The sequence below is a fragment of the Beta vulgaris genome, chromosome 6, assembly GCF_026745355.1.
Source record: "Beta vulgaris subsp. vulgaris cultivar EL10 chromosome 6, EL10.2, whole genome shotgun sequence".
Taxonomy (NCBI): domain Eukaryota; kingdom Viridiplantae; phylum Streptophyta; class Magnoliopsida; order Caryophyllales; family Amaranthaceae; genus Beta; species Beta vulgaris.
Window position 1 is genome coordinate 8,408,731 of NC_079207.1, and position 27,154 is coordinate 8,435,884.

General features: G+C 36.8%; 2 protein-coding genes across 2 annotated transcripts in view; both read left to right on the forward strand.

Moving 5' to 3' along the window:
- The window catches only part of LOC104895463 (hypothetical protein), a 94,734-nt gene that overhangs the window by 43,453 nt on the left and 24,127 nt on the right, over positions 1 to 27,154 (forward strand). The gene's annotated exons all lie outside the window — the stretch shown is intronic.
- LOC104895461 (hypothetical protein) overlaps positions 2,761 to 27,154 on the forward strand; it is a 38,699-nt gene continuing 14,305 nt past the window's right edge. The window contains exons 1-17 of the mRNA XM_048646030.2: positions 2,761 to 3,122; positions 4,171 to 4,347; positions 4,438 to 6,627; positions 8,732 to 8,807; positions 11,543 to 11,665; positions 15,669 to 15,912; positions 16,231 to 16,707; positions 16,777 to 16,962; positions 17,067 to 17,363; positions 18,255 to 18,899; positions 19,815 to 20,211; positions 20,294 to 20,421; positions 23,452 to 23,622; positions 24,078 to 24,290; positions 25,744 to 26,295; positions 26,405 to 26,464; positions 26,591 to 26,919. Coding sequence (XP_048501987.2) covers positions 4,173 to 4,347; positions 4,438 to 6,627; positions 8,732 to 8,807; positions 11,543 to 11,665; positions 15,669 to 15,912; positions 16,231 to 16,707; positions 16,777 to 16,962; positions 17,067 to 17,363; positions 18,255 to 18,899; positions 19,815 to 20,211; positions 20,294 to 20,421; positions 23,452 to 23,622; positions 24,078 to 24,290; positions 25,744 to 26,295; positions 26,405 to 26,464; positions 26,591 to 26,919 — 6,263 coding nt within the window. The 5' untranslated portion in view covers positions 2,761 to 3,122; positions 4,171 to 4,172. The remainder of the gene's footprint in view (positions 3,123 to 4,170; positions 4,348 to 4,437; positions 6,628 to 8,731; positions 8,808 to 11,542; positions 11,666 to 15,668; positions 15,913 to 16,230; positions 16,708 to 16,776; positions 16,963 to 17,066; positions 17,364 to 18,254; positions 18,900 to 19,814; positions 20,212 to 20,293; positions 20,422 to 23,451; positions 23,623 to 24,077; positions 24,291 to 25,743; positions 26,296 to 26,404; positions 26,465 to 26,590; positions 26,920 to 27,154) is intronic.

Consider the following 27,154-nt stretch of genomic DNA (forward strand, 5'->3'; position numbering starts at 1 on the left):
AAATCGCAGCAATATCACTTCAGCAAAAAACAATTATTCTAAGTGATATATATACTTTTCTAATAATAATCAGCCACTGGTTTAGATCTAATATGTGCAATCTAACTTAGTTGCTAAAGTCTTGTGGGGATGGTATCCAATCTTGAATCGAATCATAACAACGTGATTGCGCTCGGTCACTAATTTACACGAAAAAGCTATTTGTTACTGCTAATTATTAGCACATCACTTCTTCTAATATTAATCAACCAATAATTATACATTTTTAAAATTAACTTTTGAAATTTATTAGACCTAATTGGATCTTATAATACCTCATTAAACTTGATCGAGCCTCATTGAAAATGAATGGACATAATTGAAATTTATATAAACTTATTGAAACTGATTAGACTTGATTGAAACTTATTTGAACTTATTAAGCCTAAAACTTGTTTTAGGAAAAGATAACACACCAAATCAATAATATGATATATTCACTTAGGCTTATAAGGTTATGTGGTTGTTATTTCATGAGAAGAGAATTATATTGTATGTTCTGTTTGGAATGAAGATAACGACCTTGTTTGGCAATTAGTTGCTAGCTGATTGTATTAGTTGCTAGCTGATTGTATTAGTTGCTAACTGATTGTATTAGCTAATTTGACTAGCTGATTGTATTGTTAACTTAGTTGTTTGTATAAAGGTGTTTGGTAAGCTGTTGATAATTGATTGTTACATTATTGTGTAAAATGATCAATAAGGATATGTGTAAAATCTATTATTGTACCTTACTTTTTATTAATGTAATTTTTATCAAATTTATGACATAAATGTAATTGCTCCACTCATTCCAAACCTCTAATGTCAAAAAAAAAATCATACCCCAACTATTTCAAAAAGAGTTTTTTGGACTTAGGGCCTGTACTCCCCAGCTTATTTTCAGTTTAGTTCAGTTCAGTTCAGTTCAGTTCAGCTCTCTTCAGTTCAGTTCAGTTCAACTCCAATCAGTTCAGTTCAGTTCAGATCAGTTCAGTTCAGATCAGTTTAGCTCCATTCTTTTATAACCATTTTGTTAAATATTATTATTATGTTGGTATAATTTATTTTACTAATTACTCTTACGATTATTATTATTTAAATATATATCATTACTATTAAGTATTATTATTATTATTATTATTATTATTGTTGTTGTTGTTGTTGTTGTTGTTGTTTCTATATATTATTTTGTTTATTATATCTTTACTCATTATTATTACTATTATTATTAGGAGGAATATGGTTTAGGTTAAAGCACAAATAAACCCACTTTTTTAGCCCATAAACCAATCAAATCGCGTCAAGACGGTTTATGATGTAATTTTTGCGGTCCAACCCAATCATTATTTTTATTACTAAATATTTTTATATTATTAAATCTAATTATTAAAATAGTAATATTAATTTACTTCTTATATATTATTGTTATTATATATCATCATCAAGTATTAATATATTAATACAAATAATATAAATAATAATTATTAATTATCATTATTATCATTAATTATTATTATTATTATTAATTTATGATTATTAATGTTATTTATTTATAACTATCATTTAAAATATCCAAAATACTATTATTATTATTCATTATTATTACTTATCATTATAATTATTATTTAATATTCATATTATTATTGTTTAAATATTATTAATATATTTATTACATTCAGTTTATTTCAATTTAATTTAATTCAATTCAATTCAATTCAATTCAGTTCAGTTCAGTTCAGCTCTGATAAGTTCAGTTCAGTTCAGATCAGTTCAGCTCTAATAAGTTCAGTTCAGTTCAATTGTTTTATGCCGAAGAAAACAGACCCTTAATAAGCTAATTGAAACCTCTTTTTACCAAACACTCAAATTAGAGAATTGACTAGTCAAATCCTTTAATATGAGCTCAAACCTCTAATTTTACCCCAAACATCTCTATACCAAAGAAGATCAACATATCCTCCTTGCATATAAATGATATAATAGCTTTACGCTGACAACTTGTTTTGTAAATAATAGTAACAATAACAATAACAATAATAATAATAATAATAATAATAATAATAATAATAATAATAATAATAATAATATGTAATTTTTAGTTCGTCAACATTTATGGTTATGATTGTCTCCTCAAAATGTAACTACCACTCTAAGACCGCGATGAACGAGAATAAGAAAATGGGAAGGCAATCGATCACATGGTAGGGAATGAGATTCATTACTATTATGGCAATTGGCAATTAGTAGGTTTTTTCATTGTGAATTACATATGATGTTATCATTGCCATTAGTAACCCCCGAATGCATCGCAAAGTGTATGTATTTTTGTTATTCCCGTCGAAAATTTCCATACCCGCAAGTCCCGATTTAAAATTTATTTATGACCAATAACACCCCCAAAAAAACTAAGATGACCCAAACATACTACAAGAACCAAAACAAGCATGAATCAGAATTATCCAACTGAGCTATGGGTTGATGTCCAATCAATTAGTTATGAATACCATTAGCTCTATGCATGTCATTGATATCTCTATATGTTCTTCGTTGAAACGTATGTCTTCACTCTTCATTCTTACCCCATTTATTTCCTTTTAATTTTCTAACAATAAAAATAAAATATATCGAACCTAACTTAAATTTATTGGACCTTATTACTCCTCGTCGTTTTTTTTTTTTTTTGGAATTGAGAGCTTGATTTGTGTGTAGGATCTTACCCAAGTCCTACTCATCGTGTATAATTTTATTTGGCTCCTTTCTGACATCTTCTCCCGCTCTACTCCTTGTCTTCATATTACTCCTCTCACACTCTCCCATCAATCTCTCTCATAGTTTTACCCTTTCAATCAATCAATCAATCAATACAATAACTTCATACCAATTTTTCCTTCGAAATCCCTAAATTCCTAAATTTCTAAATTCCTAAATCCCTAAATCGATCGAATACAATCTCAAGCACTTCCACAAGACCAGAATTTTTCTATCTTCTTCACCAATTTAATGGAGTTCCATTTCAATTTCGCCAGCTTTCTTAACTTCTCATTAATCTCTAATTGAATTAATTTTGTTCAATCTTTTGCAGTGCAGTTCTACTTGCTGAGGTTAGTTCCGAATTTTTGTTTGAATTTCGTTTGCGTACTTTGAAAATTTTTCAAAAAGTTTCATCGGTTTATACTAATGTATCTGAATTCTGAGTTCAATGGAGTTGAGTTGTAAGATTTACTTAAAATTTTGTAATTCTTTATGCAATTTGCTGGATTTTGTGTCACTTGAATTGGCTGAATGATCTCTATGTTTATGTTGACATTGACTATCGAATTAGATGCTTAATTCATTACTTTGGCATAACCTAATTAATTGAGTTTAGTAACGAAATTAAGCAGAGGTTCTTTTGAAGTTTGATGTTGACGATTTTATTGGATTTTTGTTTTTAAATTCTAAAAATGATGCAATTACTCAAATGAAGCTTCCCTTGAATGGCATGAATTTGAATGTGTATGATTATATTGACATTGACTCGTACGGACGCGTACTTCATTAATTTTGCATAAATTGATAGAAAATTCAGCAACTGAAGTAAGAAAGATCGTTATGAAGTTTGTTTCTGAGTTTTTTTTTTTTAATTCTCGGACTTTCGATGTATGCATGGTGGAGTTTAGCTTTAGGGGAACCCTTGATTGGGGAAGCTATTGGATATTATGCGCTTTATAATTTATACAGGCTGATTCGGAAATATAAGTTGCTTTAGGCAATTTTTTATTTGATACTAAATATAAGTCACTCTCTACTTGCAACTTTTGAGGTCACCTTATGATATCAGTATACATTATTGGTTGTCATGTAATTTCAATTGAAGATTAAATGCCACTTTATAGTACAAACATAAGTTTAAAGTAATTATAGCAATTATTATGTGACAGATAATTCTTTGCATGTACACAAAAGGCTTACTTCTTATGTTTTTTTTTTGATTGGATGAAGTAGTAAATAGTTGATGGCGACTGGCATAGTAGTGAGACATTTGATTTAGTCGTTACAATTCAAAACCGGAAACTGTCCAATAACGAGTCTTCTAGCTAGTAGCTACATTAACTATTGGGAGTTGGTTCTATCATATGGTGCTAATTTCTTGGGTGCTGATGTAATCAGGCATGGGCTCCGGACAAAATTGCGAAGGTCCTGCTGTGCTGCAGTTGCACAGATGGGATCCTTCTCATATCCAAACGGACCTTTCGGAGTATCAGGAAGCTTTTCTCTCTCCTACAAGGGAGCTCTTGCTGTTGCTTTCATATCAAAGTGAAGCATTGTTGCTCCCTCTATCAAGAGGTAACACCATTTTGTTTCATTGTGTTTAACTGTTTTTTTTTTTTTTTATAAATTATCTTAAGTGTATCAACACATCTCAACTCTTTGCAGGCGACTCTTATTGCATAACCTCTCAAAGTTGTAAATATGAATGTCAAGACAGTGTAAATTTGTCGTCTTCGTCAGCTTGTAGGGCAGATTCATTGGAAAATATCCCAAGTACCTCTGGATCAGTTGGAGGAGGAGTTACTGATAATGGATTTTGTACCGAGAGCAATATTTCACTACCCAATACTTACCCTTATATATCTGATGTACATTCACTGGCTTGGGGCTTGTGTGGGGATACTTATAAACAGAACAAGGAAGCACCGTTTAAGGAATTTCTCATCGTGGTTGGCAATTCTGGTGTAACATTTCATGCTTTTCGTCAAGCCGATGAAACTGATGCCATTGCCGGGCAGTCCTTCAAAAGCGAACATAAGTTAGGGAGGTGGGTGGAATGGGGGTCTAGTAGTGTGTCTCCTCATGATAATAAAGCTTTTGGAGATATACCACCTGCAAGTAGGATGAATGGATCTGGAGGAACTTCATATCATGCTGGACAAGAGTCAGGGAGCCATTTGCCGAGTGCCTCTACCTCAAAAAAGTGGCTGCGGTCCTTTTTGAGCTCAGCCAAGTCCGTGGAATCTGATGGCACCAGTTGGACCCGCTTTCCTGAGAAGTCAGAGTTTCCTTGCTCAGCAACTGTTGTCTCTTTTTTTGTTGACTTTAGTGATTCTGTGCTTTTCGACTTCTATTCTGGTACCCGTTCTGTAGTAGATAAAGGAGCATATGACGAAAAAATGGATAGCATTCTGGTGGATAATGAATATAATGCTATTGACCATACATCACCAGATGGTCTCACATCTGATACGAATGTTGCGGCAAGCAGACTATACACGTGTTTCAAAGTATTTTCAAGTTGGTTTCATTACTTGATTGGATTTGTTTTATCTTCTGGGTTTGATGACAGTGAGAACAGTTGTGATTCTAGTTGCAAAAGCCAGGACATAGTGGTTCTTGTTGCTCTCTTAGACATAGACGGGCTCCAGTGGCTATACTCTGTTAAGCTTCCAGTAAAGGATGTGAGTTCAGAAGTTGAGTGGGTTGATTTCCAGATTTCTGACAAGTTCTTTATGACTCTGAACAAATTTGGATCCATTCTTCTTTATGGTGCAGTGACAGGAGAGTACATTGCATATCTGGATATCTTACAAATACATGGACTTAAACCCGAACATAATTTGGCAGAACAAGTTCTTTTATCAATAGATACAAATGATACTCCAGAAAATGATAGATTACATAATAAGTTGGATGCTGCTTGTATCTTAACTACTCAAACTTGTGGTGTTGCCTACAAACGATGTTTCCGGAGGTTGATTGTTGCTCCGTATTCCTGCCTATTCACTGTCGTCGATGAGTGTGGTGTACTTTATATAGTATGTGCTCGTGATCATGTGCCAAATAAATATGTTATGACCGAAAAAATACTTCCACATTATTTAAAGCTCGGTGTTTTGGCCCCATGGGTTGTTGGTCATTCTGATATAAGCCAACAGAAGGCCGTTTCTACTTCCTCACGCTCTGGAAAGTCATTTATGGGGAATAACTTTGAAAGTTCAGGGTTCCAACATGTTCAGCAGTGGCATGTTCAGGGCATCAATCAGGATGATTCAAGTTTGAGTGGTCTGTCTGCTGAATCCCAGCAAAGCTTTCTAAATGATCCAGATTCTAGATTTCCGCGTTGTACAAGGAAGTTATTTATTCCCATTGCAAAACATGGTGTGGCAGACATTATGTGTTTTTCTCCATCTGGAGTCACCCGCCTCATTAGAAGAAATAGTACCAAAAGTGAAAGGAATTGTATTGTTCATACTAGTTTGTACATAGAGTCAAACTTTTGTGATGACAAGTGCTTGAATCTTGTAAACAGTACATTTGATTTGCAACATGATGCAAATGTTGTTGATGAAGAGGCAGTTGGTTGCATTTTCCAGGGGTGTTTATATTTAGTTACTAGGAGTGGAGTTTCAATAGTTCTTCCCGCTGTCTCTTTGTCATCTAACATCCATACCGTTGACTCTATGAGCTACCGGTCGACGAAATATAGTGAAGCAGCTGCACTCAACTTAGAGAAGTCATTGATGTATGATAAATCAGAACAACCTGGGTCAGGATGGCAAGTGGCAGTAATTGATAGAATTATTTTATATGAAGGTCCTGATGAAGCTGATAGGTTGTGTTCGGAGAATGGTAAGTGCTTTCTTCTGCTTTCCTAGCTAGTTTGTTATGCTTCTTTGTTTCTTGGCCTTGATCTAAATGAATGAATCCCCCTCGCTCTGGCATTTCAGAGAAGGGGTTGTGTAAGGAAAAAGTTTGGGGATGTATTTATAATTACTGTCCAATATTTTATCAACTTGGCAGAGAGTCTGACTACAGCTATCTCAATTCTTCTTTGCTTGACAGGCTCTCTTCTGTCAGATTTTATCCCCCCTGATAAACTCTCTCTTTTGTGCCATTTCCCATATTTCGATATATCCTAGTTCTTGGAAAAATAAATGATAGGAATGATGAAAGTGATTATCATATTTGCTGATTAGATTTGATGGTTTCATTTAATACTGTAAACTTTTCGACCTCATTATATCTACCGTAAGATATTAAAAAGCACTTTTACAGGTGGGAAGAAAATTATAAAAGGAGGACCATCCTTCTTCAGAATAGTAATCAATAAAATAGAAGAAAACCCTAAGGTGCCAGGTCTTGTTAAGAACTCCTTTTTCTAGCCACAAAATCTCATAGATAATACCCGCCTTCAGATTCTTTGATTCCCTGTTAATGGTTTTGCTCCTGAAGTAAGTTTGTGTAACAGGATTAGTTTTTCTTCCTATATGGTCAACTAGCTGCACCTCTGATGTAGTGATAAGTTAGTTGCTTGTCAAATTGGCAATACTGACTTCGAGGTATAGGCTAAGCAGTTTAGAGTTTTTCTTTCTGAATTACGTTGAGGTATATCTTTATCTTCATTTCACAGAAATGGTCATACGGTGTATATTTTCCTTCGACTTTTGACTTGGTTTGCCACATATTTGTCGAGATAGGCACTTTTGGGACTTGTCATGCTATACACGCTCAACGATATGAAAGATTATAAACTTGTATCCTGATAAACGATTGTCGGCAATATAGGGACTTGAGATTTTTGTCTTAATTTACAACCCAAACCCCAAGTGTGAACAATATTTGTTTCAGCAAGATTGACTCATCTTTAATTAGACTTTACATGGAGAAATATTCTTACTCCCTATCCAGTGATTATATATTTATATCCCCTTGTGATAGATGTAGATGCAATCGAATTGTCAGCGACTGGATCATGGGATAAGATGATCCACATTCTGCTGTGCGAATAATTACTACCATCCAGTGAAGAAATTTCGGTCTTTTTTGGATAGCAAAACGTCATTTTGTAATATGTGGTTTACAGTTAGACCTACGTCCTTTTACTGCATTTAAATTTAAACATGCTGCTCCTCCATCTCAAATGGTTGAAACACTTTCTCTTCTCATCCGTCCTGGAATAGTTTGAACACTTGTACTGAACGCTTTTATCTTGGGGAATGGTCTCAGTAAATTTTTAATACTTCTCTCCTCTCTCCTTTTGGCCCGCCACACATTGTCCCTTTCAATAAAGTAATACCGCACTTCCTCTCTCCTTCAATAAAATATACCCCACTAAATCCTATCACATGTAACTTCTTTTATCAAAAAAGAAATGATGATCACTCAACAACTTATTTCCTAGAACGATGTGTCATGATAGTCGTTTGTACTTATTTAGGACGTTTGAAGTATTAAAGCTGTTACATTTTTTTGATGCTATTGGATTTCACATATGAGAATGCTTTAGATTCATATGTTAGAAGTACAACAAGTTTCGGAATCTATTGTTACTTTACAAACTAATAAGATAAGGTATATAAAAGTATATTTTGAAGTGTAACAACATAAAATAAATACGAAAGTTGTTAGCATCATATTGATGGGGCGAATATCTTCTAATTTCTTACGTGATGATATGTAACACATCGTAGATGCTGCTTTTGTAACTCCATGACATTAACATGGTCAGGATGAAAAATGGGGTCATCTTTTTCGGGAGGGGATAGAGGTTGGGTTGAAGGCAAAAGGTGGATGTGTGTGGAGAAGGAAACTGTGCGCAACTCAGTCTTGTTGAAGCTTTTTTCGTGTTCTGTGGTCTAATATAGTATCATTCTTCTATGTTCTATCATCCAAAATAAAATATTGTAGATGTGAATGATATGTATATATATGTATATGTTCTGATGGTACGCAGGGTGGAACCTCCGACTTTCCCGACTGCGTCGTCTTCAATTGGCATTGGCTTACTTAAAATTCGAAGAGATGGACTTGTAAGATGTGCTTCATCTTTGTTTTCTTAATATTTTCTCTAATTTCGATGGTGGCAGTTTTTTTTTGTGTTTCATTAATCATAATATGAACTGTTAAGTAATCAGATAAATATGGCACCAAGTAGCCAAGTAGGTGTCTTCAACTGTTCAAATGAAGGCTGGAAAAACTAACCAAAAAAAATACATATAATGGAAGGTCCATCCACAAAATCTTCTCACCCTCAGGCTTTTAGGTTGAAGAATATATTCCCAAGTCCAAGCGTAGATAATTGTCGTTCACAATTGCACACTTCAACTATGCAATAACCTCAAAATGTAAATTCGGATCCTCGATGGGGGAGAAGCATTCTTATTTTCTACGTAAGCCACCACATTGCCATAGGTTCCAAATAAGTTTTTCTACGTAAGCCACCAGAAATAAGCTTTTAGGTTGAAGAATATATTCCCAAGTCCAAGAGTAGATAATTGTCGTTCACAATTGCACACTGGCTTCAACTAGGCAATAACCTCAAAATGTAAATTTGGATCCTTGATGGGGGAGAAGCATTTTCAAAAATAAGTTTTTCTACGTAAGCCACCACATTGCCATAGGTTCCAAATTCCACACATATGTCTCAACCCTCCGTTTTCGCACCAGTAATAAAGAATATAATTAGAAAGAGACTAAGGGAGTGTTACCCTTATACTAGGCTCAAGGAAAAAGACTCATGCCTTCAAGCTATCATGAAAGCAGTATATCAAGTATCGTTGTGAGGCTAAAATATGACTCCCTAGTATACAAAAGCCTCAAAAAAAAAAAAGGAATTCGTAACCTTGATGAGGCAAGGTACACGTTCATAATCCGCCATTTTCTTTCTTCCTAAGACTCACCACCAAATTTCTAACGGGACATCTTTCACACTTCAATAAGCCAACCTTTCTTCATCCTTCCTTTTGAGTCCTAAGCAGATAACTTCGAAGAATGAAATGAGCTTTTCCTAACTAGGATTATCGTAAGTGCCAGTGAGAAATAACCCAAAGATGGAAGAGCAGAAGGTGATCAATGGATTCTTTGTCACTTCAAGAAACTACCTGGATTTTTAAGACTCAACTTTTTGCTTTTAAGCTCGTATTCTGTAGAACGTTACCTTTGATTGTGCTGATTTACAAGATTGTGGTCCTCTTGAAGAAGCTCAAGAAGCTATCTGAGTTGCAAGACTTAAGTTTCTCCTCTAAAGCTCATCCTCTATAGAATGTTATCTTTGACGGCTGCCCCAGTGATGACTTTGCATTTTCCAGAATACCTTTTAGAACATCAAGATAGTGATCCCCTTGGAGAAAGTCAGCAAAATCTTCAAATGAGTAAGACCACCTTGTATCCCGAATCTAATTCCTATCGTTGTTCCCTCAGGCTCAACTTATATCTTATTGAGCTTGGCTAGTCGCAACTTCCGTTTACTGTTGTTAGGTTATAGAAGGAAACATGCCAGTGCTTTTGACTCATGTTCCAAGTCGTTACCTCGTGGATAGTTGCATATCTGTAGTATTTTCTTTGCACCAAACATAGTATGTCACAAGACCACACTAGAGCTTATTTTCATCAATTTACTATTGTGTCAAAAGATCACCGTAGAGCTTAATTTCATCATATAATCCACCAATGATTTGAAGCTTCACTCACCTGTATTCTGGTATAATAACTTTGTCAAGGGAAGTCTAGTCTAAGAAGATAATGCTTCTCCTTTGCATGCATTATTATGGATATATGGCAAAAGATTACTGCATAACTTATTTACTTATAACGTCCATTATTAATTTTTTGTTAGAGCTTTACTCATGAACTATCTTCAGCTTGTGGCACTTTCTTTACTCATCCTTTAGGTGATGGCTGGATGACTTAATTGGCCATGGAGAAGTCAGAGATGAAGGTTACTGAGAGATTGACTGTTTAGGTAGTAGTAGTATGACCCTTCGAGGCCAGGGTGGGCTCAGGCGCTCAGCAGTCACCCCCATTGCGGAAAGTTCCCCACTGCTACCTCCCATAGGAGTCTGGGCCCTTAGATAGTTTGTCTCAGTCAGAAAGCTCTATCTTATTTGTGTTGTGTGGTTATTGCAACAGAAACTCGAGAAAGTGATTGTATGCTGTGTATAAATACAGAATCCTATGTAATTTAGTGTGCATCACAGCTTCTCTCTGCCCTTACTGATGGAAATTGTCACTAGATCATATTAGTCTAGTGCTTAAATTCTGATTGCACCTGAAAAAGTCGCAATATTTAGAGATACCCTAGGATTGTGATTTATGAGATGTTTGCTCCATGGATACAACTGATAACTGTAAGTCTGAGTGAGTGCTTTTCAGCGGGGAAAATTTGACGCCTAAGAGCTGTTTTAAATTCTGCTGGACCGTTTTGGTGTTAGGTGGGAGAAGAATGAATCTTTAAGGATATGTGTGGTCCTTTGGTGCTAGTCAATTATTAGACTTAAGGAGCCTTTGCAGTCTGGCTGATTTGGATTATGCACTCTGTTTGGAAGGCTTTGAAATTCTTATAGCATGTTTATGGAGTTTGATTGTTTTGAACTTTATTTCTATATTGAAAATTGTAGCTGATATTGTTAGCTTATAAGCTGCTGTTCTGTTATACCTTCTGGCAGTCTTTGATATAGATTTAACTTCTTAATATTTGAAACTTAATGATGTTGTTGTTCTTATTTTTTTGAAATATTTGTATATTAATGGTTTATTGAATGCGCAGGGCCTTAGAGATGCTTGCGGAGGTCAATATAGCTGAAGAAGGGATCTCGTTATTGATCTTTGCTGCCATTTACATGATGGTTCACAAAGTTGGAAATGATGCTGAGGTATCTGCTGCATTAAGGTATGATAAAAGCTTTGTTTGACATATATTTCCTTGGTTTGTTTATTGTTACCTGATATATACTATTCCAGCCATTTTGGCGTGCTCTAGGAGTGCTGTGTTTCTTGTGGTGTTTCACAAATAATTCTAGTCGATTGAAAAGAGAGGCAAGTATGTGCATGAGTTAGTTTTGCCCGTCGTGAATCTCATGGCTTCAAGATAAATGCTTAGCTGTCTGTCCATTGCTATCTGCTTACTACTTTACATTCCAACGCTCCTGGAAGAATATTACGTATAAATGTTAGTATTCACGGTCTCTGTAGATCCGAATTTCCAGAACTGCAGCCTTTTCTCTTGGCTTGGACATTAGATATTCTTGTTTCATATTGGTTTATTCTTTTTGTGTGCTAAGCATAATTTATGTGTCTGCTCACACATGTATGATTTGACATTGTATGCTTCGCAAAAAGGAATGTCGCATTGGCCTCTGAGTGATATGTTAGATTATATATGGATTATGATGGTTGGCAACAGAGATTCACTTGGTTGGGCAGGTTGAGTTATTATTGGAATGTTGAATTCACATTTTTTTTTTAAAAAATGGGATAGTTCCATTCTCTTTGAAACATCCTGAAATACATCAATGATGTTCTTTTACCTACAGGCTGTGTGATGCTTGTGGGTACTGGGTTATATTCCTACTTTTACAAGCTGTGGCTGAGTTCTTCAGGCGAGCTTCTATTATAGGTTCTTCCTAGATGCTTCCTGATTCTTATTGTGTGAATGAGTTCATAGTTGAGTCATCAAGGAACTCTTAAGAGGGGACTCGGCTCTCGAGTTGAAAGTTAATCCCAACTGGGAAGTTTGACCTTGACTCTATTGGAGGACACTTTGTCATTTCTCTCCTTAACTTTCTTGTCCTTGTTCACCGTTCAAGCTAGTGTTGCTTGATACGTGGAAAAACTGTGTAGAGATTTCTTGTGAGCTACCTACCTACTAATGCTGGTGAGGAAGGATTTATTTGGTTGAATTGGGACAATGTTGCTATGAATACTGAAGTTTGTTTGGGGGCGGGGGAAGGGACGATGCTTGGCTTATGACCTCTTCATGTTACAATTAAACATCTTCTTGTTGAAGTGACTCTATGGCTGTGATAACTGTAAGATACCTGGTCGGAGAATGTAGTGGGTTGATGGATTGGTCTGGTGGAACGACTTCCTGTTGTCATGAGGTTGCTAACTTGCTTTTTGAAATTATTTTGTCAGACTGAAGAATTTCATCTCTTTGGGATTTATGTGGAGAGTAATTCTATGGTTCCCTTTTAGTATGATGTAGATGTACCGTATAGGTTTTGTTTTATGAAAGTTCAGTTCTGAATATAGTTATAGATGTAGGTGTGAGGTTTATTCCTTTAAAGGGCATGACTAGAATGGAGGTATTAAAGTAAGGGTAATAGAAGATAAAATTAGGAGAAAGAAGATGGATGGAGATGGTGGAAGAGGAAGAGGAAGAGGAAGAGGAAGGGGTGGGTGAAATGTTGCCCTCCAAATGAGGGTATTAGTTCCCCCCCACTACCTTATGGTTATAGTTTTTCCAAAATGAGGTTGATAAATCCCCGATCACACCCTCATCCTTAAGCAATTTCCAGCTGTTATGGTAGCCTCTGGTACCCCTAATCAATTATCCATTGCATGCATGCCCGGAGGGTGTTTTACAATGAGACAAAGTAAAGAGCTGCCAATGGATCTTCGAAAGGAAGATTCACAAACCTCGATTTGGTTTTGAGACTCAAAGGGACAAAACAAAATGGACTAATTGTAAAGAGAGGCTAGTAAACAGTTTCACCCCTCCGTGCCCTTTTCCCTAAAGAGGGGCTTATGACTAGATTGACTATGAAACAAGATTACATATGAGCTGAGAGTTTGGACAAGGCCTGAGCCAAGTTTTGTTCGTAATACAACCTTTACTCCATCCAATTTGGCAAAAACATCGTAATTCAGATAACCATGCAAACCAGATTTGCAACCTAAAATAAACAATCATGCTAAAAGTGGGTTATTATTGGATTAAGATGTATCACGAATTCACGAAAGATCCTAAGTTGGATGTCCAAGGTACTTTATTCTGTTTGAGATGCAATTAGTAGATTTGATTATACTAGAATATCCATAATCAATATATAGTGAAATTACAAGGGGTGAGCATGATGAACATAATTGGAACCCAAAGTATTAGCATTCATTGAACAACTAATGGACAGAGATTTGATTCTAGAAATAAGGGATGCATTTTGAACTTACTATTACCGCCTGAAGGATTTGCTTTCATGTGTCAAAAGTCTTTTTGAATCCTTGAAGGCTTGAAGGTTTGAATTTGAAGGATTGGATGTGTTTGGGGATCGTGTGGAAGAAGTTTGAAGTTTTGAAAATTTGAAGGTGTTTTAATGGGGTTTCTAGGATTTATGGAGGCTTAAAAGTGTTCAAAAAGTTTTTGATGTATTGCTGCAAAGCTTATTTAGAGGGTTATGCGTCCATGTTGGGTGCAGGAATAAATCATAACTTTCTATGAACCAAACAAGTCCGATTTTTGGTTTGTTTTGAGTTATGTGGCTATCAAAGGACCACGAACCTTCTGATTTTAACATTTATAAAAAAATAAAATAATAAGGGTTATGGACATAGTCAGCCTGTACACTTAACTTGTGGCACTTAAATATGATGCTTTAAGGTAAAGACGCGTGTCCATCATCAAGCTCACGCATGGGCGGGGGAGAGACACTGAAGTGTCTATAGATGTTTTTTTTTTTCCAAAAAAAAAAAACTTAGGGGGGCTCAACGGTTTTGATGCTTTAAAAATAATTGACTTTTGTTCTATCATTACCATCAAATATATCAGCCTCAACTTTTACTCTGATTCATCAAGAAAAGGAACTCAATGTACTCTTCTTTTTTGTTCTTCAGTTTACTCAATTTTAGTCCACAATTTCCAACTTGGGAGATTGAAGCCTTGATTGTAGGAGTTTGGACTTTTTTCCTTATCTGTTTTGAAGGGATAAAGAAAAGTATTTTGATGACCTTGTTGTACAGATGTTGATGCTTTACGGGCGAGAGTGAAGTTCTCAGATAATACTTTGGCAAGATTTAATGAGTATCAAGGATTAGTAAATTTAAGGTGTTAGATGTAAACGGCAACTTATGCAAGGTAACAATCTTTGTATAGAGTTTGGGCTCAAACCAGGGTCCAGGTACATGCCAACAAGTTGATCAATCAAGCAATGTAGCTGTTCTTGTGAGCTGTAAAAGTGATGATACTTAGCTTGATTATTTATTAATTATCATTTAGTTTCCTAAGTAATTAGGTAGGTAGTTAGGAAGCTAGAAATCCTTTGGTATTGTTGCAAAATACTAGAATTACTAGTCATAGAAGTGATGTTGTGTTATTCCCTCTTTAGCCTGTAAAAGGGAAGTTACTGAAGATAGAGTGAAGATAGAGTTGTGTTGGCATTGTGGAAGGAACCATTAATTGAGGGAAAATCAAGTTTGTGAGGTACATACTTGTGAGCTGTCTTGTATTGTTCTATAGGAACTAAATAATACTTTCTTTTCGTTTTTTGATACTTGCAACATTGAAGTTTGGCACAAGAATTTAGGAAGCAGAGATAGATAGAGATAAAAAAGGATCCCCATGTGCTAGGAGAGAGAAAGAGAGAATATAGTGCCCAAAATGTTAATGTTACTCTTCCTTAAATGGGAAATGCTGCAAGTTAAAAAAGTAATGAAGTACACTACTATGCTGAGAGGAGGAGATTTTAGTTTCCTCATAAGAACGAGTCTCATTTTTTTCTTTTGATGCTACTCTCTGTTGTTGTGCTTGTGGGTTTGGTTTCTTGATCTGGTCTTGTCAAGTATGAGTGAGTTGTGCTTTTGCATTGTAATTAGTCTTTCTGCATATGAAATAACTCTGTTTATCTTTTATTGTATTACTTTTAATGCTATTCTGCTTCATGTCTCAATGATGGGTGCAGAATACTAGCATTAGGATCCCGCTTTTCAATAAAAATGCTCCGTAAATATGCCATTTTGGAACTGAAGAATGAAAAAAGCACAAGAGGGATGGACATTAGCTCACTACCTCTACTTCTATCATACAAAGAGAATCGTGATTTCACAGATTCAAGGAGGATACATGAGATGGCCTATTACTTGGAGATAATTCGTAATATCCAATGTCAACTTGCTGCAAAATTTAGAAGGCTTGGGAAAGGACTGGTATGAACTGTATGGTTTCCATGTGTTGTTTGAACCCCCTCCCCCCCTCCAGTCTTGATTATCACTTATGCATGTCTAAACTAGAGGTGATCATGGCCGGGCCGCGGCAAAAAAATTGATCGGGCCGGGCCTAAATTTGGGCCGAATTTTTGTGCCCAAAGCCTGCTATTTTGGGCCTAAATTAGCGGGCTTTTCGGGCCTAAATTAGCGGGCTTTTCGGGCCTAAATTAGCGGGCTTTTTGGGCCAAAATGGGCCGGGCCTAGACTCTAAACACAGGTCTGATTTGATAAAATGATTGTAATTGCTTGGAGTTACAGGTGGATATCTTGGAAGCACAACAGGAAGGCCCACATAACTCATTGCAGGATGATTATCAAGTTTCTGCTGCTACAGATGATGCGATACCAAACCAAGATGAACCCGCCTTACACAAATTGGATGTGGGCTCTAATACTTCTGAAAATCTTTCTTTAGTGCCTGTTGAACCCCTGGAATTTAGAGGAATTATGACTTCAGAAATGCAAGACGAAGAGTCAATCCCTGTGACAGGAGTGATCCCAAGAAAGAAACTTTTTCCTATGGAGAACCCTAAAGAAATGTTTGCACGCTGGGAGATGGACAATTTGGACTTGAGAAATGTTGTTAAAGATGCTTTATTGTCTGGCCGTCTTCCACTAGCAGTTCTTCAGCTGCATCTTCACCGTATAAAAGATGTTGATGACGAGAAGCCCAGCGATAGTTTTGCTGAAGTTCGTGATATTGGAAGGGCAATCTCCTATGAACTACTGTTAAAGGTAACTTTACCTGTGATTACATAAGTGGAAGACATACTTTTTTTGTACTAAAAGTAAACAAAATGATAGGGTGAGACCACGCTTGCTGTTTCCACACTACAAAAGCTTGGAGAAGATATAGAAGCATGTCTGAAGCAGTTGCTTTTTGGTACTGTGAGCAGATCGCTGCGTAGGCAAATTGCTGAAGAAGTGAAAAATTATGGATTTCTCAGGTCATATGAGCTGGCAATACTTGACAGGATATCGTTGATTGAGGTAATTGATTGGAGCTGACAATACTTCAAACTTAGTTGCTTTAGTAGTTGCTCTTGCTCACAATTCCGGTTGAGCTGACATGGGTATCTTTACTTGTCTGGCAGAGAATTTACCCATGCGATAACTTTTGGAATACATATGCTTCCCGAAGAAAGGAAGGAAGTGAAGTTTTGCTGCCTCCTGAAGTAGTACCTGGAGATTATAGATTGCATGTTGTGTCTCCCCCTGCTTTCAGAAATCTTATTATTGAGTGTGGTAACATTTATGGAGTAGTTTTAGGTTCATGGACAAATTTTAATGGTTCTGGCAGCTCTGAGGTCGATGATGACAGTGGCCATGCAGGGTACTGGGCTGCTGCTGCCGTGTGGTCTAATGCTTGGGACCAAACAACCATTGATCGTGTAAGTTGCATATCAAGTAATTCCTCTGTTAAATGCTTAAACTTTCTCGTGACCCGTGGATTTTATAAAGTTGTGTTACTAGATTTCATGGGCATCTGTTGAGGTATATTTATAAAATAAGGTATTTGGAATACTGTTTTCGTTTTTGTGATTGCTTTTGCTGACAAAAGACATCCTGCTGTTGTAGAGTATGTAATATCCCTTTTGAAATGCGGGTGGTAGGATATGTTGTCTTTTGGTTTAACAAACAAAATTGAAATGCTTATACAGGTGGTGTTATGTTTCTATTTTCTTTATTTGTTTTCGCTTTGTCTGTAGAAGTACCATTATCTTGGTTTCAGTTGAGAAAGGAACTTGCAGAGATGGTGAGCATCTTTTTTTGTCGGCTATTTGAAACACCTTGCATTAGATGTCAAGACTTAGATGTCCACCTTCGAAAAAGCTCAAATATGTCTCCGCAAAGACAATTGTCTCTCTATATCTCTATTAAAATACTTTATGGCTTCTTTTAGAGAATCAACGTGGAAGCTTTTAATTTGTGGATACTTGGATTGGTTCTATCTTCCTACCTCTTAGGCCTCAACCCTTACTCATTGTTCTTCTCTCGATAAGCTTATTTAATTGTGGCTAATACATAAATCTTCTCAACTATGATAGTGATTAACATCTAATTGAGGTTGTGGTTTGTGCTTTATACTAGTCCCATCTGGATCTGGTTGTCAAATTGCTTGTACATTCTCAACTTATACTATCATTGTGCTTGTGCATTATTCTGGATAGACGGAGTAGCTATATTTATCTTAATAGTAAGTCTACGCAGCTAAATTGACATATGATATGCCTAGTGAGAGATGGTAACACATAATTAAGGTCTGTTCTATTATTTTGTAGATTTTGCTGGACCAACCTTTTCTACTGGGTGTTCACGTGACGTGGGAATCACAATTCGAGTATCATGTATGCCATAATGACTGGGAGGAAGTATCTAAACTTCTGTACATGATTCCAAGCTCGTTATTAGCTGATCGAAGTCTCCTCATCAGTCTGGACAGTTTGCACTTTGCTCCTTCACACAGATGCAGCGTGGGCATGCCAGATTATGGCAGCTATGGTTGCTCTTCTGTTGAATTAGATGCAGTTTGTATAGACATTCCAAATGTTAATGTTTTTAATTCTCCAACGAATGAAATGTGCTCATCATGGCTGAGAATGCTCATAGCTAAGGAGCTTGCAAAGAGATCCATTTTTCTCAAGGAATACTGGGACAGAGCTGGAGAAGTAATCTTTTTGCTGGCCCAATGTGGCTTTCTTGATGGAGAACATGCAATGTTGGCTCTGAATGGATCCTTGCATCAACCAACCATCCTGGATTCTGCAAGTGGTGGATCATTTAACCCAAATACTTTGCAGGCCTTTCATAATCTTTTTGTGCATTACTCTGCACAATATAACTTGCCATATTTCCTAGACCTATATCTTGATCATCACAAGTTGGCCATGGACAATGACGCTATCAGTGCATTATTGAAAGCTACAGTAAGTTTTTTATATTTTATGTTCTGATTTAAGAAACTTTTAATCAATTAGTTTTGACCCTCTCCCCCTATGTAAAGGGGGGGGGGGTGGATGTCCCTTATTTCTCTTCTTCCTCTGTTGGTCGCCTTTTTCCTTGTAAAGGGAAATAAACGTTAGTGGTGTGATATAATTTTGTGACTTCCATATGTAGATAAGTTCCAGGGATTTATGGGTCCCTAGATGTAATCTGTGTGAGTACCGTCTCAATCTGTATTTCAGTATAATGATGAATTACGTTCTAGAGAGACTATTGTGGCTTCAGTAGCTTCTATAGAACTACTGAATTTGAAATTCTGAAATAAAAAAAAAGATCTCCTACTATTGGGTGTGTTTTGCTTTAGGAACTATGCAGATCCTTAAATACTAGTCTAATATGACAACAGCCTCAGCAATGACAAACTAGAGCAAATAAATAGTTCAAGTGATGATTTAATAAATTACTGTGGAAATACTAAATTAATTTACTAGGTTGGCAATGGGTAGTACTATCCAATTAGGATTCATTGGATGAACTTGATAGAGATGGTGATATGTAGAGTAAACACAGTGTGCTGTGCTGCTGCTTACTGTTAATTATTTGAGCCTTTTTTTGCTTGTATGGATGAAAATATGATGACTTAAGAGTGCTAATTTTGTGCCGCAAAAGTGAACCAAAGAATAATCAAATAATTTGCTGTTTCCGTTGCTTGACATTTACCTGCCTTATAACTTCTTTAACTCATGCTAAAAGTTTCAGAACAATCTCCCTGCTAGTGTTGGGTTTGTGTGTGCAGTTATTTTCGTAGCGTCTCTGCTCTAGATGGGATCTGTTTTGGGGTTTCTTGTTTCCTAGTAAATGCTGTTGCATAATTATGTACTTAATATGCTTCCTCTCAGGGAGACTGTCAATGGGCAAAGTGGTTGCTCTTTTCCAGGGTTAAGGGGCATGAATATGATGCATCGTTCTTTAACGCGCGTGCACTTCTAGTCCGTGATGTAGTCTCAGATAGTAGCCTCCCTGTTTTGGAGGCTAGTGAAATCATCTCTACTGTTGATGATATTGCTGAAGCTGGATGGTTGATGGCAGCTGTGGCCTCATTAATGTTTGCTCCTTTGCCTATGCAAAACTGCCTGACCAGTGGTAGTGTGAAGAGGAGCTGTAACTCTTTCCAATGTACACTGGAAAATCTGAGGCCTGCCCTTCAAAAGTTTCCTACTCTATGGCGCACACTTGTGTCATCTTGTTTAGGACACGATGCTACTCAGAGCTTTTGGGGTCATAAAGGGAGGAATGGTAAATCCTTATCGTCTTTCTTTCATTCTGTCACTGTTTGCTTAGTTTAAGGGAATCAATTTTTGTTTGTCAATTTATTCAGCTTTGTCAACCTATATCAACTGGCGGGATAGCATCTTCTATTCCTCTGGACATGATACATCACTTCTGCAAATGCTGCCTTGCTGGTTTCCGAAAAGTTTGCGGAGGTTAATTCAACTTTTTGTCCAGGTTAGTTTTTGTCTCTTCTGCATATCAGACTGATTTTTATGTGGACAGTAGAACCTATAACATCTGCTTGAATTTTCTGGAGTAAATGTTCTTGAACAATGAAATGTAAATATGTAATGAACTCTGTATTGGTAAAAAAGATCCGATAGATCTACTTGTGGTAGGACTGTATGTTTTTTTTTTTAATGCTTTGCTGACATATTAGGAAGTCTCTTGTTGATAAGCTTGTTCGGGTGGCATGAAGAGTTATGGGTTTTCTGAGTGTTGACTATTATAACAGCTCATTTTCTATGTTGCTATTGTAGGTAATTACCATTAGGAGAATCTTTTTTCGTTTCATGCTCTGTTTGTTAAGGGCTGCATGGTTCACCATATGGAAATTTTCATGATCCAAGAATGGGAAGCAAGGGGAAAAGAAGCAAGAAAGGGAAAACCATTTTATATTTCGCTTCAGAGGGGAATAGTAATGGGTATTTTCAAATTGAGATCTGATTAAAGATCATGAAAGATGTAATTTCATCTCATTGAACTTATGGGTGGGATTTTCATAATCTTTATGGGATTTAGTCTCAATTACTGCAAAGTAAAAAGAATGATGATATTATGCAAGTAAGAAATCTGATTTGTTGATACTGCATTATTTATTTTGGTTCTTACTAATTATTGTAACTTTTTATGTATGTAAAAGCAGTTGGTACGCGATGTAAGATGAGAATTTTGTCTTTAATTCTGTATTCAACTCAATTATGCACAAAAATGTAGAACATGTTGAGATTGAGATATTAAAGAAAAGGGAATCACTGTCCCTTTGCATGCTTCCCTTCTCTCGACCACCTCAAAGGCTCAAACTATGATTCTGCAAGTTTGACACTAAGTTAGGCGTGACACTAAAAATGTTCGCGTAGAATTTCACTTGCTACCACAGGCTGGACTCTTAGTTATTTCAGTTGGTGGGAACACGCTTTTATCACTACGGTGGTATGATTTTCGGGCCTTCTCCGTGTTCCATTCGCTGGCCTGTTGGGATAGCAGCCTTTGAACCTTATCAATGCTCTATTCTCCAAAATCAAGACAAAAGGGATTCGGACTTTCAGAGTCCTTATAGAGGGATCAGCCCATCTCAGGAGACTCTTCGGCTCTTCGCTGCAAGTGAGATAGCCAAGAAACGCAAAAGTTCCCCAATATTGGAAGCATAATTATCAAACTGTACCAATCTGGTTCAACTAGTGGCAACACCTTGTCACCCTCCTCATTCTCTCACATGAAATCCGCAACCACCACAATCACCACCAAAGCTACCTCCGGCTTTCATCATTCTTAGCCCCATAGGATAAATTGTCTATGATAAAGTGTCTATGACCACCCAACTTTGATTATTTACGCGAGAGCATGATGTGTAATATGCCTCTAGTATGTATTTTCTTCATCATACTGCATCCATTTCTTTCAATTAACTCACTTCACTTTGAGGGAGAACTAAGGAGGAAGTCCAAAAGTGTGAGAGAGAAACTGAATAGTGAGAGAGAGAAACTGAAAAGTGTGAGAGAGAAACTAAAAAGGTGGAGAGAGAAATTTTAAGGTGGGTTATTAACTTATTATATTAAAAAGTGGATCACATGGGTGGAAAAAGAGGAGAAAATAGATGGGACATGTTACTAAAAATGAAAAAAGAAACAGTGTAGATTAAAAAGAAATGGATCAAAAAGGAAAATGTGTAGATCAATAAGAAATGGAGGGATAGTTCTTTTACAACATGCTCTTTAATTATGAATTTTATGCTCTTTTGTGAATGATGATGATAATATGTGCTTTTGATTTGATTTGTATATTCTTTTACTATAATTGTATGTGCTTATGTGTAAGATTTAATATGCAACCACCACCACTTTTCTCTCTTTCTCTTTCCCCTCTTCCTCTTCCCACTTCTATTTGTTATTGCTGTACAATGGCGAAAGGCCATACACCTAATTGTGTCTTGTCTCCAACGCTATCATCTGAAAGTTTAGCCTCTCTTAATTTCTCTCTTTCTTCTTGATCATGGCTTGTGAGATTAGCAGTTTGATGGTCGAATCTGACCACTGATATTCTTGATTTTGGGCTTCAACGACCGAAAATATATCATCCATTGGTTGGATCTTGCAAGAGTACTGAAGAATCAAAACACTCAGTCCCTTCGTGAATGAAATGATGGGTTTACTCTCTACCTCTATTGTCTTTGATGTTTGTTTGGTGGTTGAAGTTGCTATTTTATTATATTTACTGAATTTTGTTTGGTTTGGAGGCTTGGAGTCAACACCTCCAGGATGTTGTCTCGCAGTCAAGCCTGAAAAGATGTGGTCAACTACCTGCCACTCTTCAAGCCTAGCTGGCCAGAGCTGGTAACTGCGGGTGAGCAGACTGAGCACTGTGCAAAAATGGTTGGTGGGTATAGGGAATGTCTAGTGGATATGTGGATTGGGGTGGTGGAAGCAGATAAAGGGGGGTGGCGACAGTCAGATGAACAGTGGCAGTTGGTGGTGGAGATAGTGTTTGTGTCTGGTAGGGGAGGGAGGGGAATAGATGGGTTATACTTGCTTGATTATGGTGTTTTGAATTTGTCTTGTCTATTTTTCTTCTGTTGTATAATTACTCAGAGAAAAGTAAAGCACATCCTTGGGATATCACTAAAGAGACATATGGGGTCATCCCATGCAACAATCTTTGTTTATAGATACGCTCTGGAATCTAGAGTTCATGTCTTCTATGGTCCTATTTTATCTCCCTTCATCAATGTCATTTGCTTATAATTGTCAGAAGAAAACGTAATCTCGCGTGTTCGATGCATTGTATGAAACAAGGAATATCTGCTACTGCTAGCAGTATAGTTTGAGATTTACATTGTCTCAGCTAGCACCTACTGTTTCAGTTTTTCTAATTGAGAATTTTTTTTGGTTCTTTTTAATCTGAATATATCTCTTAACTCTCCGTTGTAAATTATTGCTTCTTCGAGTGTTTTTCATCTTATGTATTGTTGCTGGCATGCTGGTCTAGGGTCCACTGGGATGGCAGTCAATGACAAGTCTGACAGCAGAAGAAGCTTTTCTGCAGCGTGATATAGAACTTCTTATGAATCTCCAGGATTACTCTGAGATTAGTGCAATGTCCTGGGAAGCAGCAATTCAGAAACAAATTGAACAGGAATTATATCCTTCTTCAGTAGAGGTAAGCCAAGGTTATTTCATGTATCCTTTTTCAGTTAATCATGCCTTATCTTGTCTATGGTGTCAGTAAGAAAGAGCTGAATTGTTATCTCTTGAACAGTATGTTGCCATGTGCAAAAGATACTTTATTCAGCTTATACAAGTAAATAAGCTGGTGTACCATGCATTTATAAAGGAAGTTATGTTATCCTTGGTTGAATATGGGATTGTGGTTGCGGAAGGGAGTGAACTTATGAGACTCTTCTCTGCCTGTATGATCCCAGCAGACTACTCTGATAGCTTTCTTGGTCTTGTCTACCTGCTCGCAGGCTACTTGATAGAGAATTGATGAATGATGTTAAATTTTGGATGTCAATGATGTTAAATTTTGAATATCCTTGTGAATGGCCTAGCTAAAATAATCACTTCATACTTTTGTAGGATGGCTTTTTCTTATTTACTTTCCATTAATGTCAGGAAACTGGATTTGCTCTGGAACAACACTTGCATCGAGGACGTGCATTGGCTGCCTTCAATCAACTTCTTGGCGCTCGGGTCCAAAGGCTGAAAAGTGATGTGATTGATCAAGGACAATCTAGTGCATCACTTCGTGGACAAGCAAATGTCCAGACAGATGTGCAAACGCTGCTTTCCCCACTGACGAAAAATGAAGAGTCTCTTCTTTCCTCGGTATGGTTTACCTTCTTTTGATTTTGGATCAATAAATACAGAGAAACCTAAATCTTGCAGTATTGTTGCTTCTCACTTGCATGGCACGTCTTCTTGCAAATTATTACATCATAAAACACATGCTCATATCGAGTATGTGGTGGCTAATTATGTATTAATTCTTGGAGATGTGCAAAAAATGATCTAAGAAGCTTGTTTGCAGCATCGGTTTCTCGTTTTTATACTTGCCTTCCTATGCATCTTAAAGTATGTCTAGGAAGATCTGTGTATGGAGTTAGTGGTAGTATAGTGTCAAAACTTGGGAGAGATAAATACACCCTTGAATGGAGATTTCAATTAGATGATGGAATTAGTTTTTAGTGTTTGTTGTAAAGCCGGTTCTTTTATACTCTGCTGAAAAATTATCATGAATTGTCTGTGATCCTTATATCCTGGAGCCTTTTGTATCCACTCTCATTTCAGCAGTAATGTCATCTTCTCTTATGTGGGGAGAAAAAGTGGAGAAACATGAATACCCGGATAACCTTATTTTTGTGAAAATAGACTAGGCTCATGGCTTTCCAGTTAGTGATAGTTAGCAGGTCACCCCCATGCCCAATAAACTTGATTGACCCTGTTATATCGTTGGCTGTTCTGAATCCAAAATTTCAGTTTCACGTGAAGGGCCTGAACTAGCACAAACATTTAGATTCAGGTGCACACCAAATTGCCAACTGACAAAATTAACTGGACACGCAGCTATGTTGCATTGGTAGGGAAGACCTAGTGCCATTAATAAGCATTAAGTCTGCAGTGCGAGAACACCTTGTTTGGGCTCTAAACGTGCAATTTCTCATAAGTATCGAGTATCTTCAAGGAGGCCACCTATTCAAAAGCTTTAATCTCTTAGGGATCTCGGCCTTCCATATAAAAGCGGAAATGGGATTTTAAGTGCATCTGGCCATCTGCAGATGGCTGTTGAAAACTACAGGAAAACAATTCACAAGTTCATTGTTTAGTCAAAGAGGGTTTCCATACCATTGTTGTCAGATTGTTTAAAACCTTTTGAGTTTTGTAATACACCAAAGCTTTCAATGTCATTTTTACTGTCAGCAAGTAGCCTTTGTTCTTGTTTGATTATGCTGCACTTTTCCATATAGTTTTGTTGGTATGGAGTATCTGTATCCATTCCATGTTATGTTTTGTTTGTTTCACCTGATGGGTGCTGTTTGTTGGATCTAGTATAACACGTGATTTAGAAGCTTGATCTTGCTTCCAAATATGAAATTTTATATCAGAAGTTTAAGAAAAGCAGATGAAATCGTCTACTATTGTTATGATTAAAGTTCTATGCTTACCTCTTTGAATACAAATGCATCCATTAATTTGTCACATACAGACATACTCAGATATGGACCACTATTGCTTTTTTTTGCTTGTATTCAGTGAGGTCAGTTTGCTCTCTATGCTTCAGGTTGTGCCCCTGGCTATAACCCATTTTCAAGACTATGTGCTGGTTGCCTCATGTGCTTTACTGTTGGAGATTTGTGGTTTACCTGCTAGCATGCTTCGTGTTGATGTTGCTGCGTTGAGACGGATACATTCCTTCTACAGATCCAATCAAATTCTGCAACAAAACCAACTCTTGTCCAACAGTGCCACGTTGCAGGCTGCTTCTAGTGAAGTGACTATAGCAGATTCTCTGGCTCATGCTCTGGCAGATTCTTACCTTCACCAGAGTGGTAGTGTAAATAAAGAGGACGATGCTCAGAAGCCTGTTAAGAATCACCAACCTTCAACTCTTTCGCTTGTTCTTCAGCATCTAGAGAAGGCTAGTCTTTTATCATATACTGGTGAGAGAACTTGTGGGTCATGGTTGCTGACTGGTGATGGTGATGGACATGAATTAAGATCTCAACAGAAAGCTGCAAGCCAGCGCTGGAATTTAGTAACTCTTTTTTGCCAGATGCACCAGATTCCTTTGAGCAGTGTGTACCTTGCTTCATTAGCTAGAGACAATGACTGGGTATGTAAAGGGTGAAATGTGGAGAGTTACCTCTGATAGAAGCAAGATGTTCTCCTTCTCCTCCCTCCCTTTTCGGCGTTGTTTGCTAATCAATTTACTGTTCTATCAGGTTGGATTTCTCTCAGAGGCACAGGTTGGTGGGTATTCTTTTGATATGGTGCTTCAAGTGGTAAGCAACTTTAATTTTCCTGGTTTAGTTGTAGAAAATTTTTCTTTCTCTTTAGCACATATGAGCATCTGTTAATGTCGATGGACTATTCTTTTTAATTCTTTCTCAATTATTTTTTCACTTCAGGCTGCAAAAGAGTTTACTGAACCACGTCTTAGGACTCACATATCAACGGTATTGAGAAGCATGCAGTCGAGGAAGAATGCTACCTTGCCTCCTAGTTCAGATCCTCTAAAAGGCTGGAGTGAATCTTCCCTTTCAGATCAAACTTTTGATACATCTGCAGAACTTTTTCAAATATTAGCTCAGTGTGAAAAAGAAGGAGAACCAGGAAAGGCACTTCTTATGAGGGCAAAAGAATTGAGCTGGTCTTTGTTGGCTGTAGTAGCTTCATGTTTTCCTGATGTCGTTCCATTGTCATGCTTAACAGTCTGGTTAGAAATTACGGCAGCAAGGTAATTCTTGACTCTCTGTATGAGCGATAATTGTGTTATGTTTTTGACGCTCCTTTTTTATTTTTTATTGTGTTTTTTATGTTGTGTGAAAAGTATCCCCTATAAGTTTCAAGTAAGGAAAAAATATATAAAAAATGTATCTGCATGTTGGTTATGTTGCATCATGCATGAGTGATTTATTTATTGGAGTATCACATTATTGGACTTAGAGATTTAGAGTATCAGTAAGCTATGT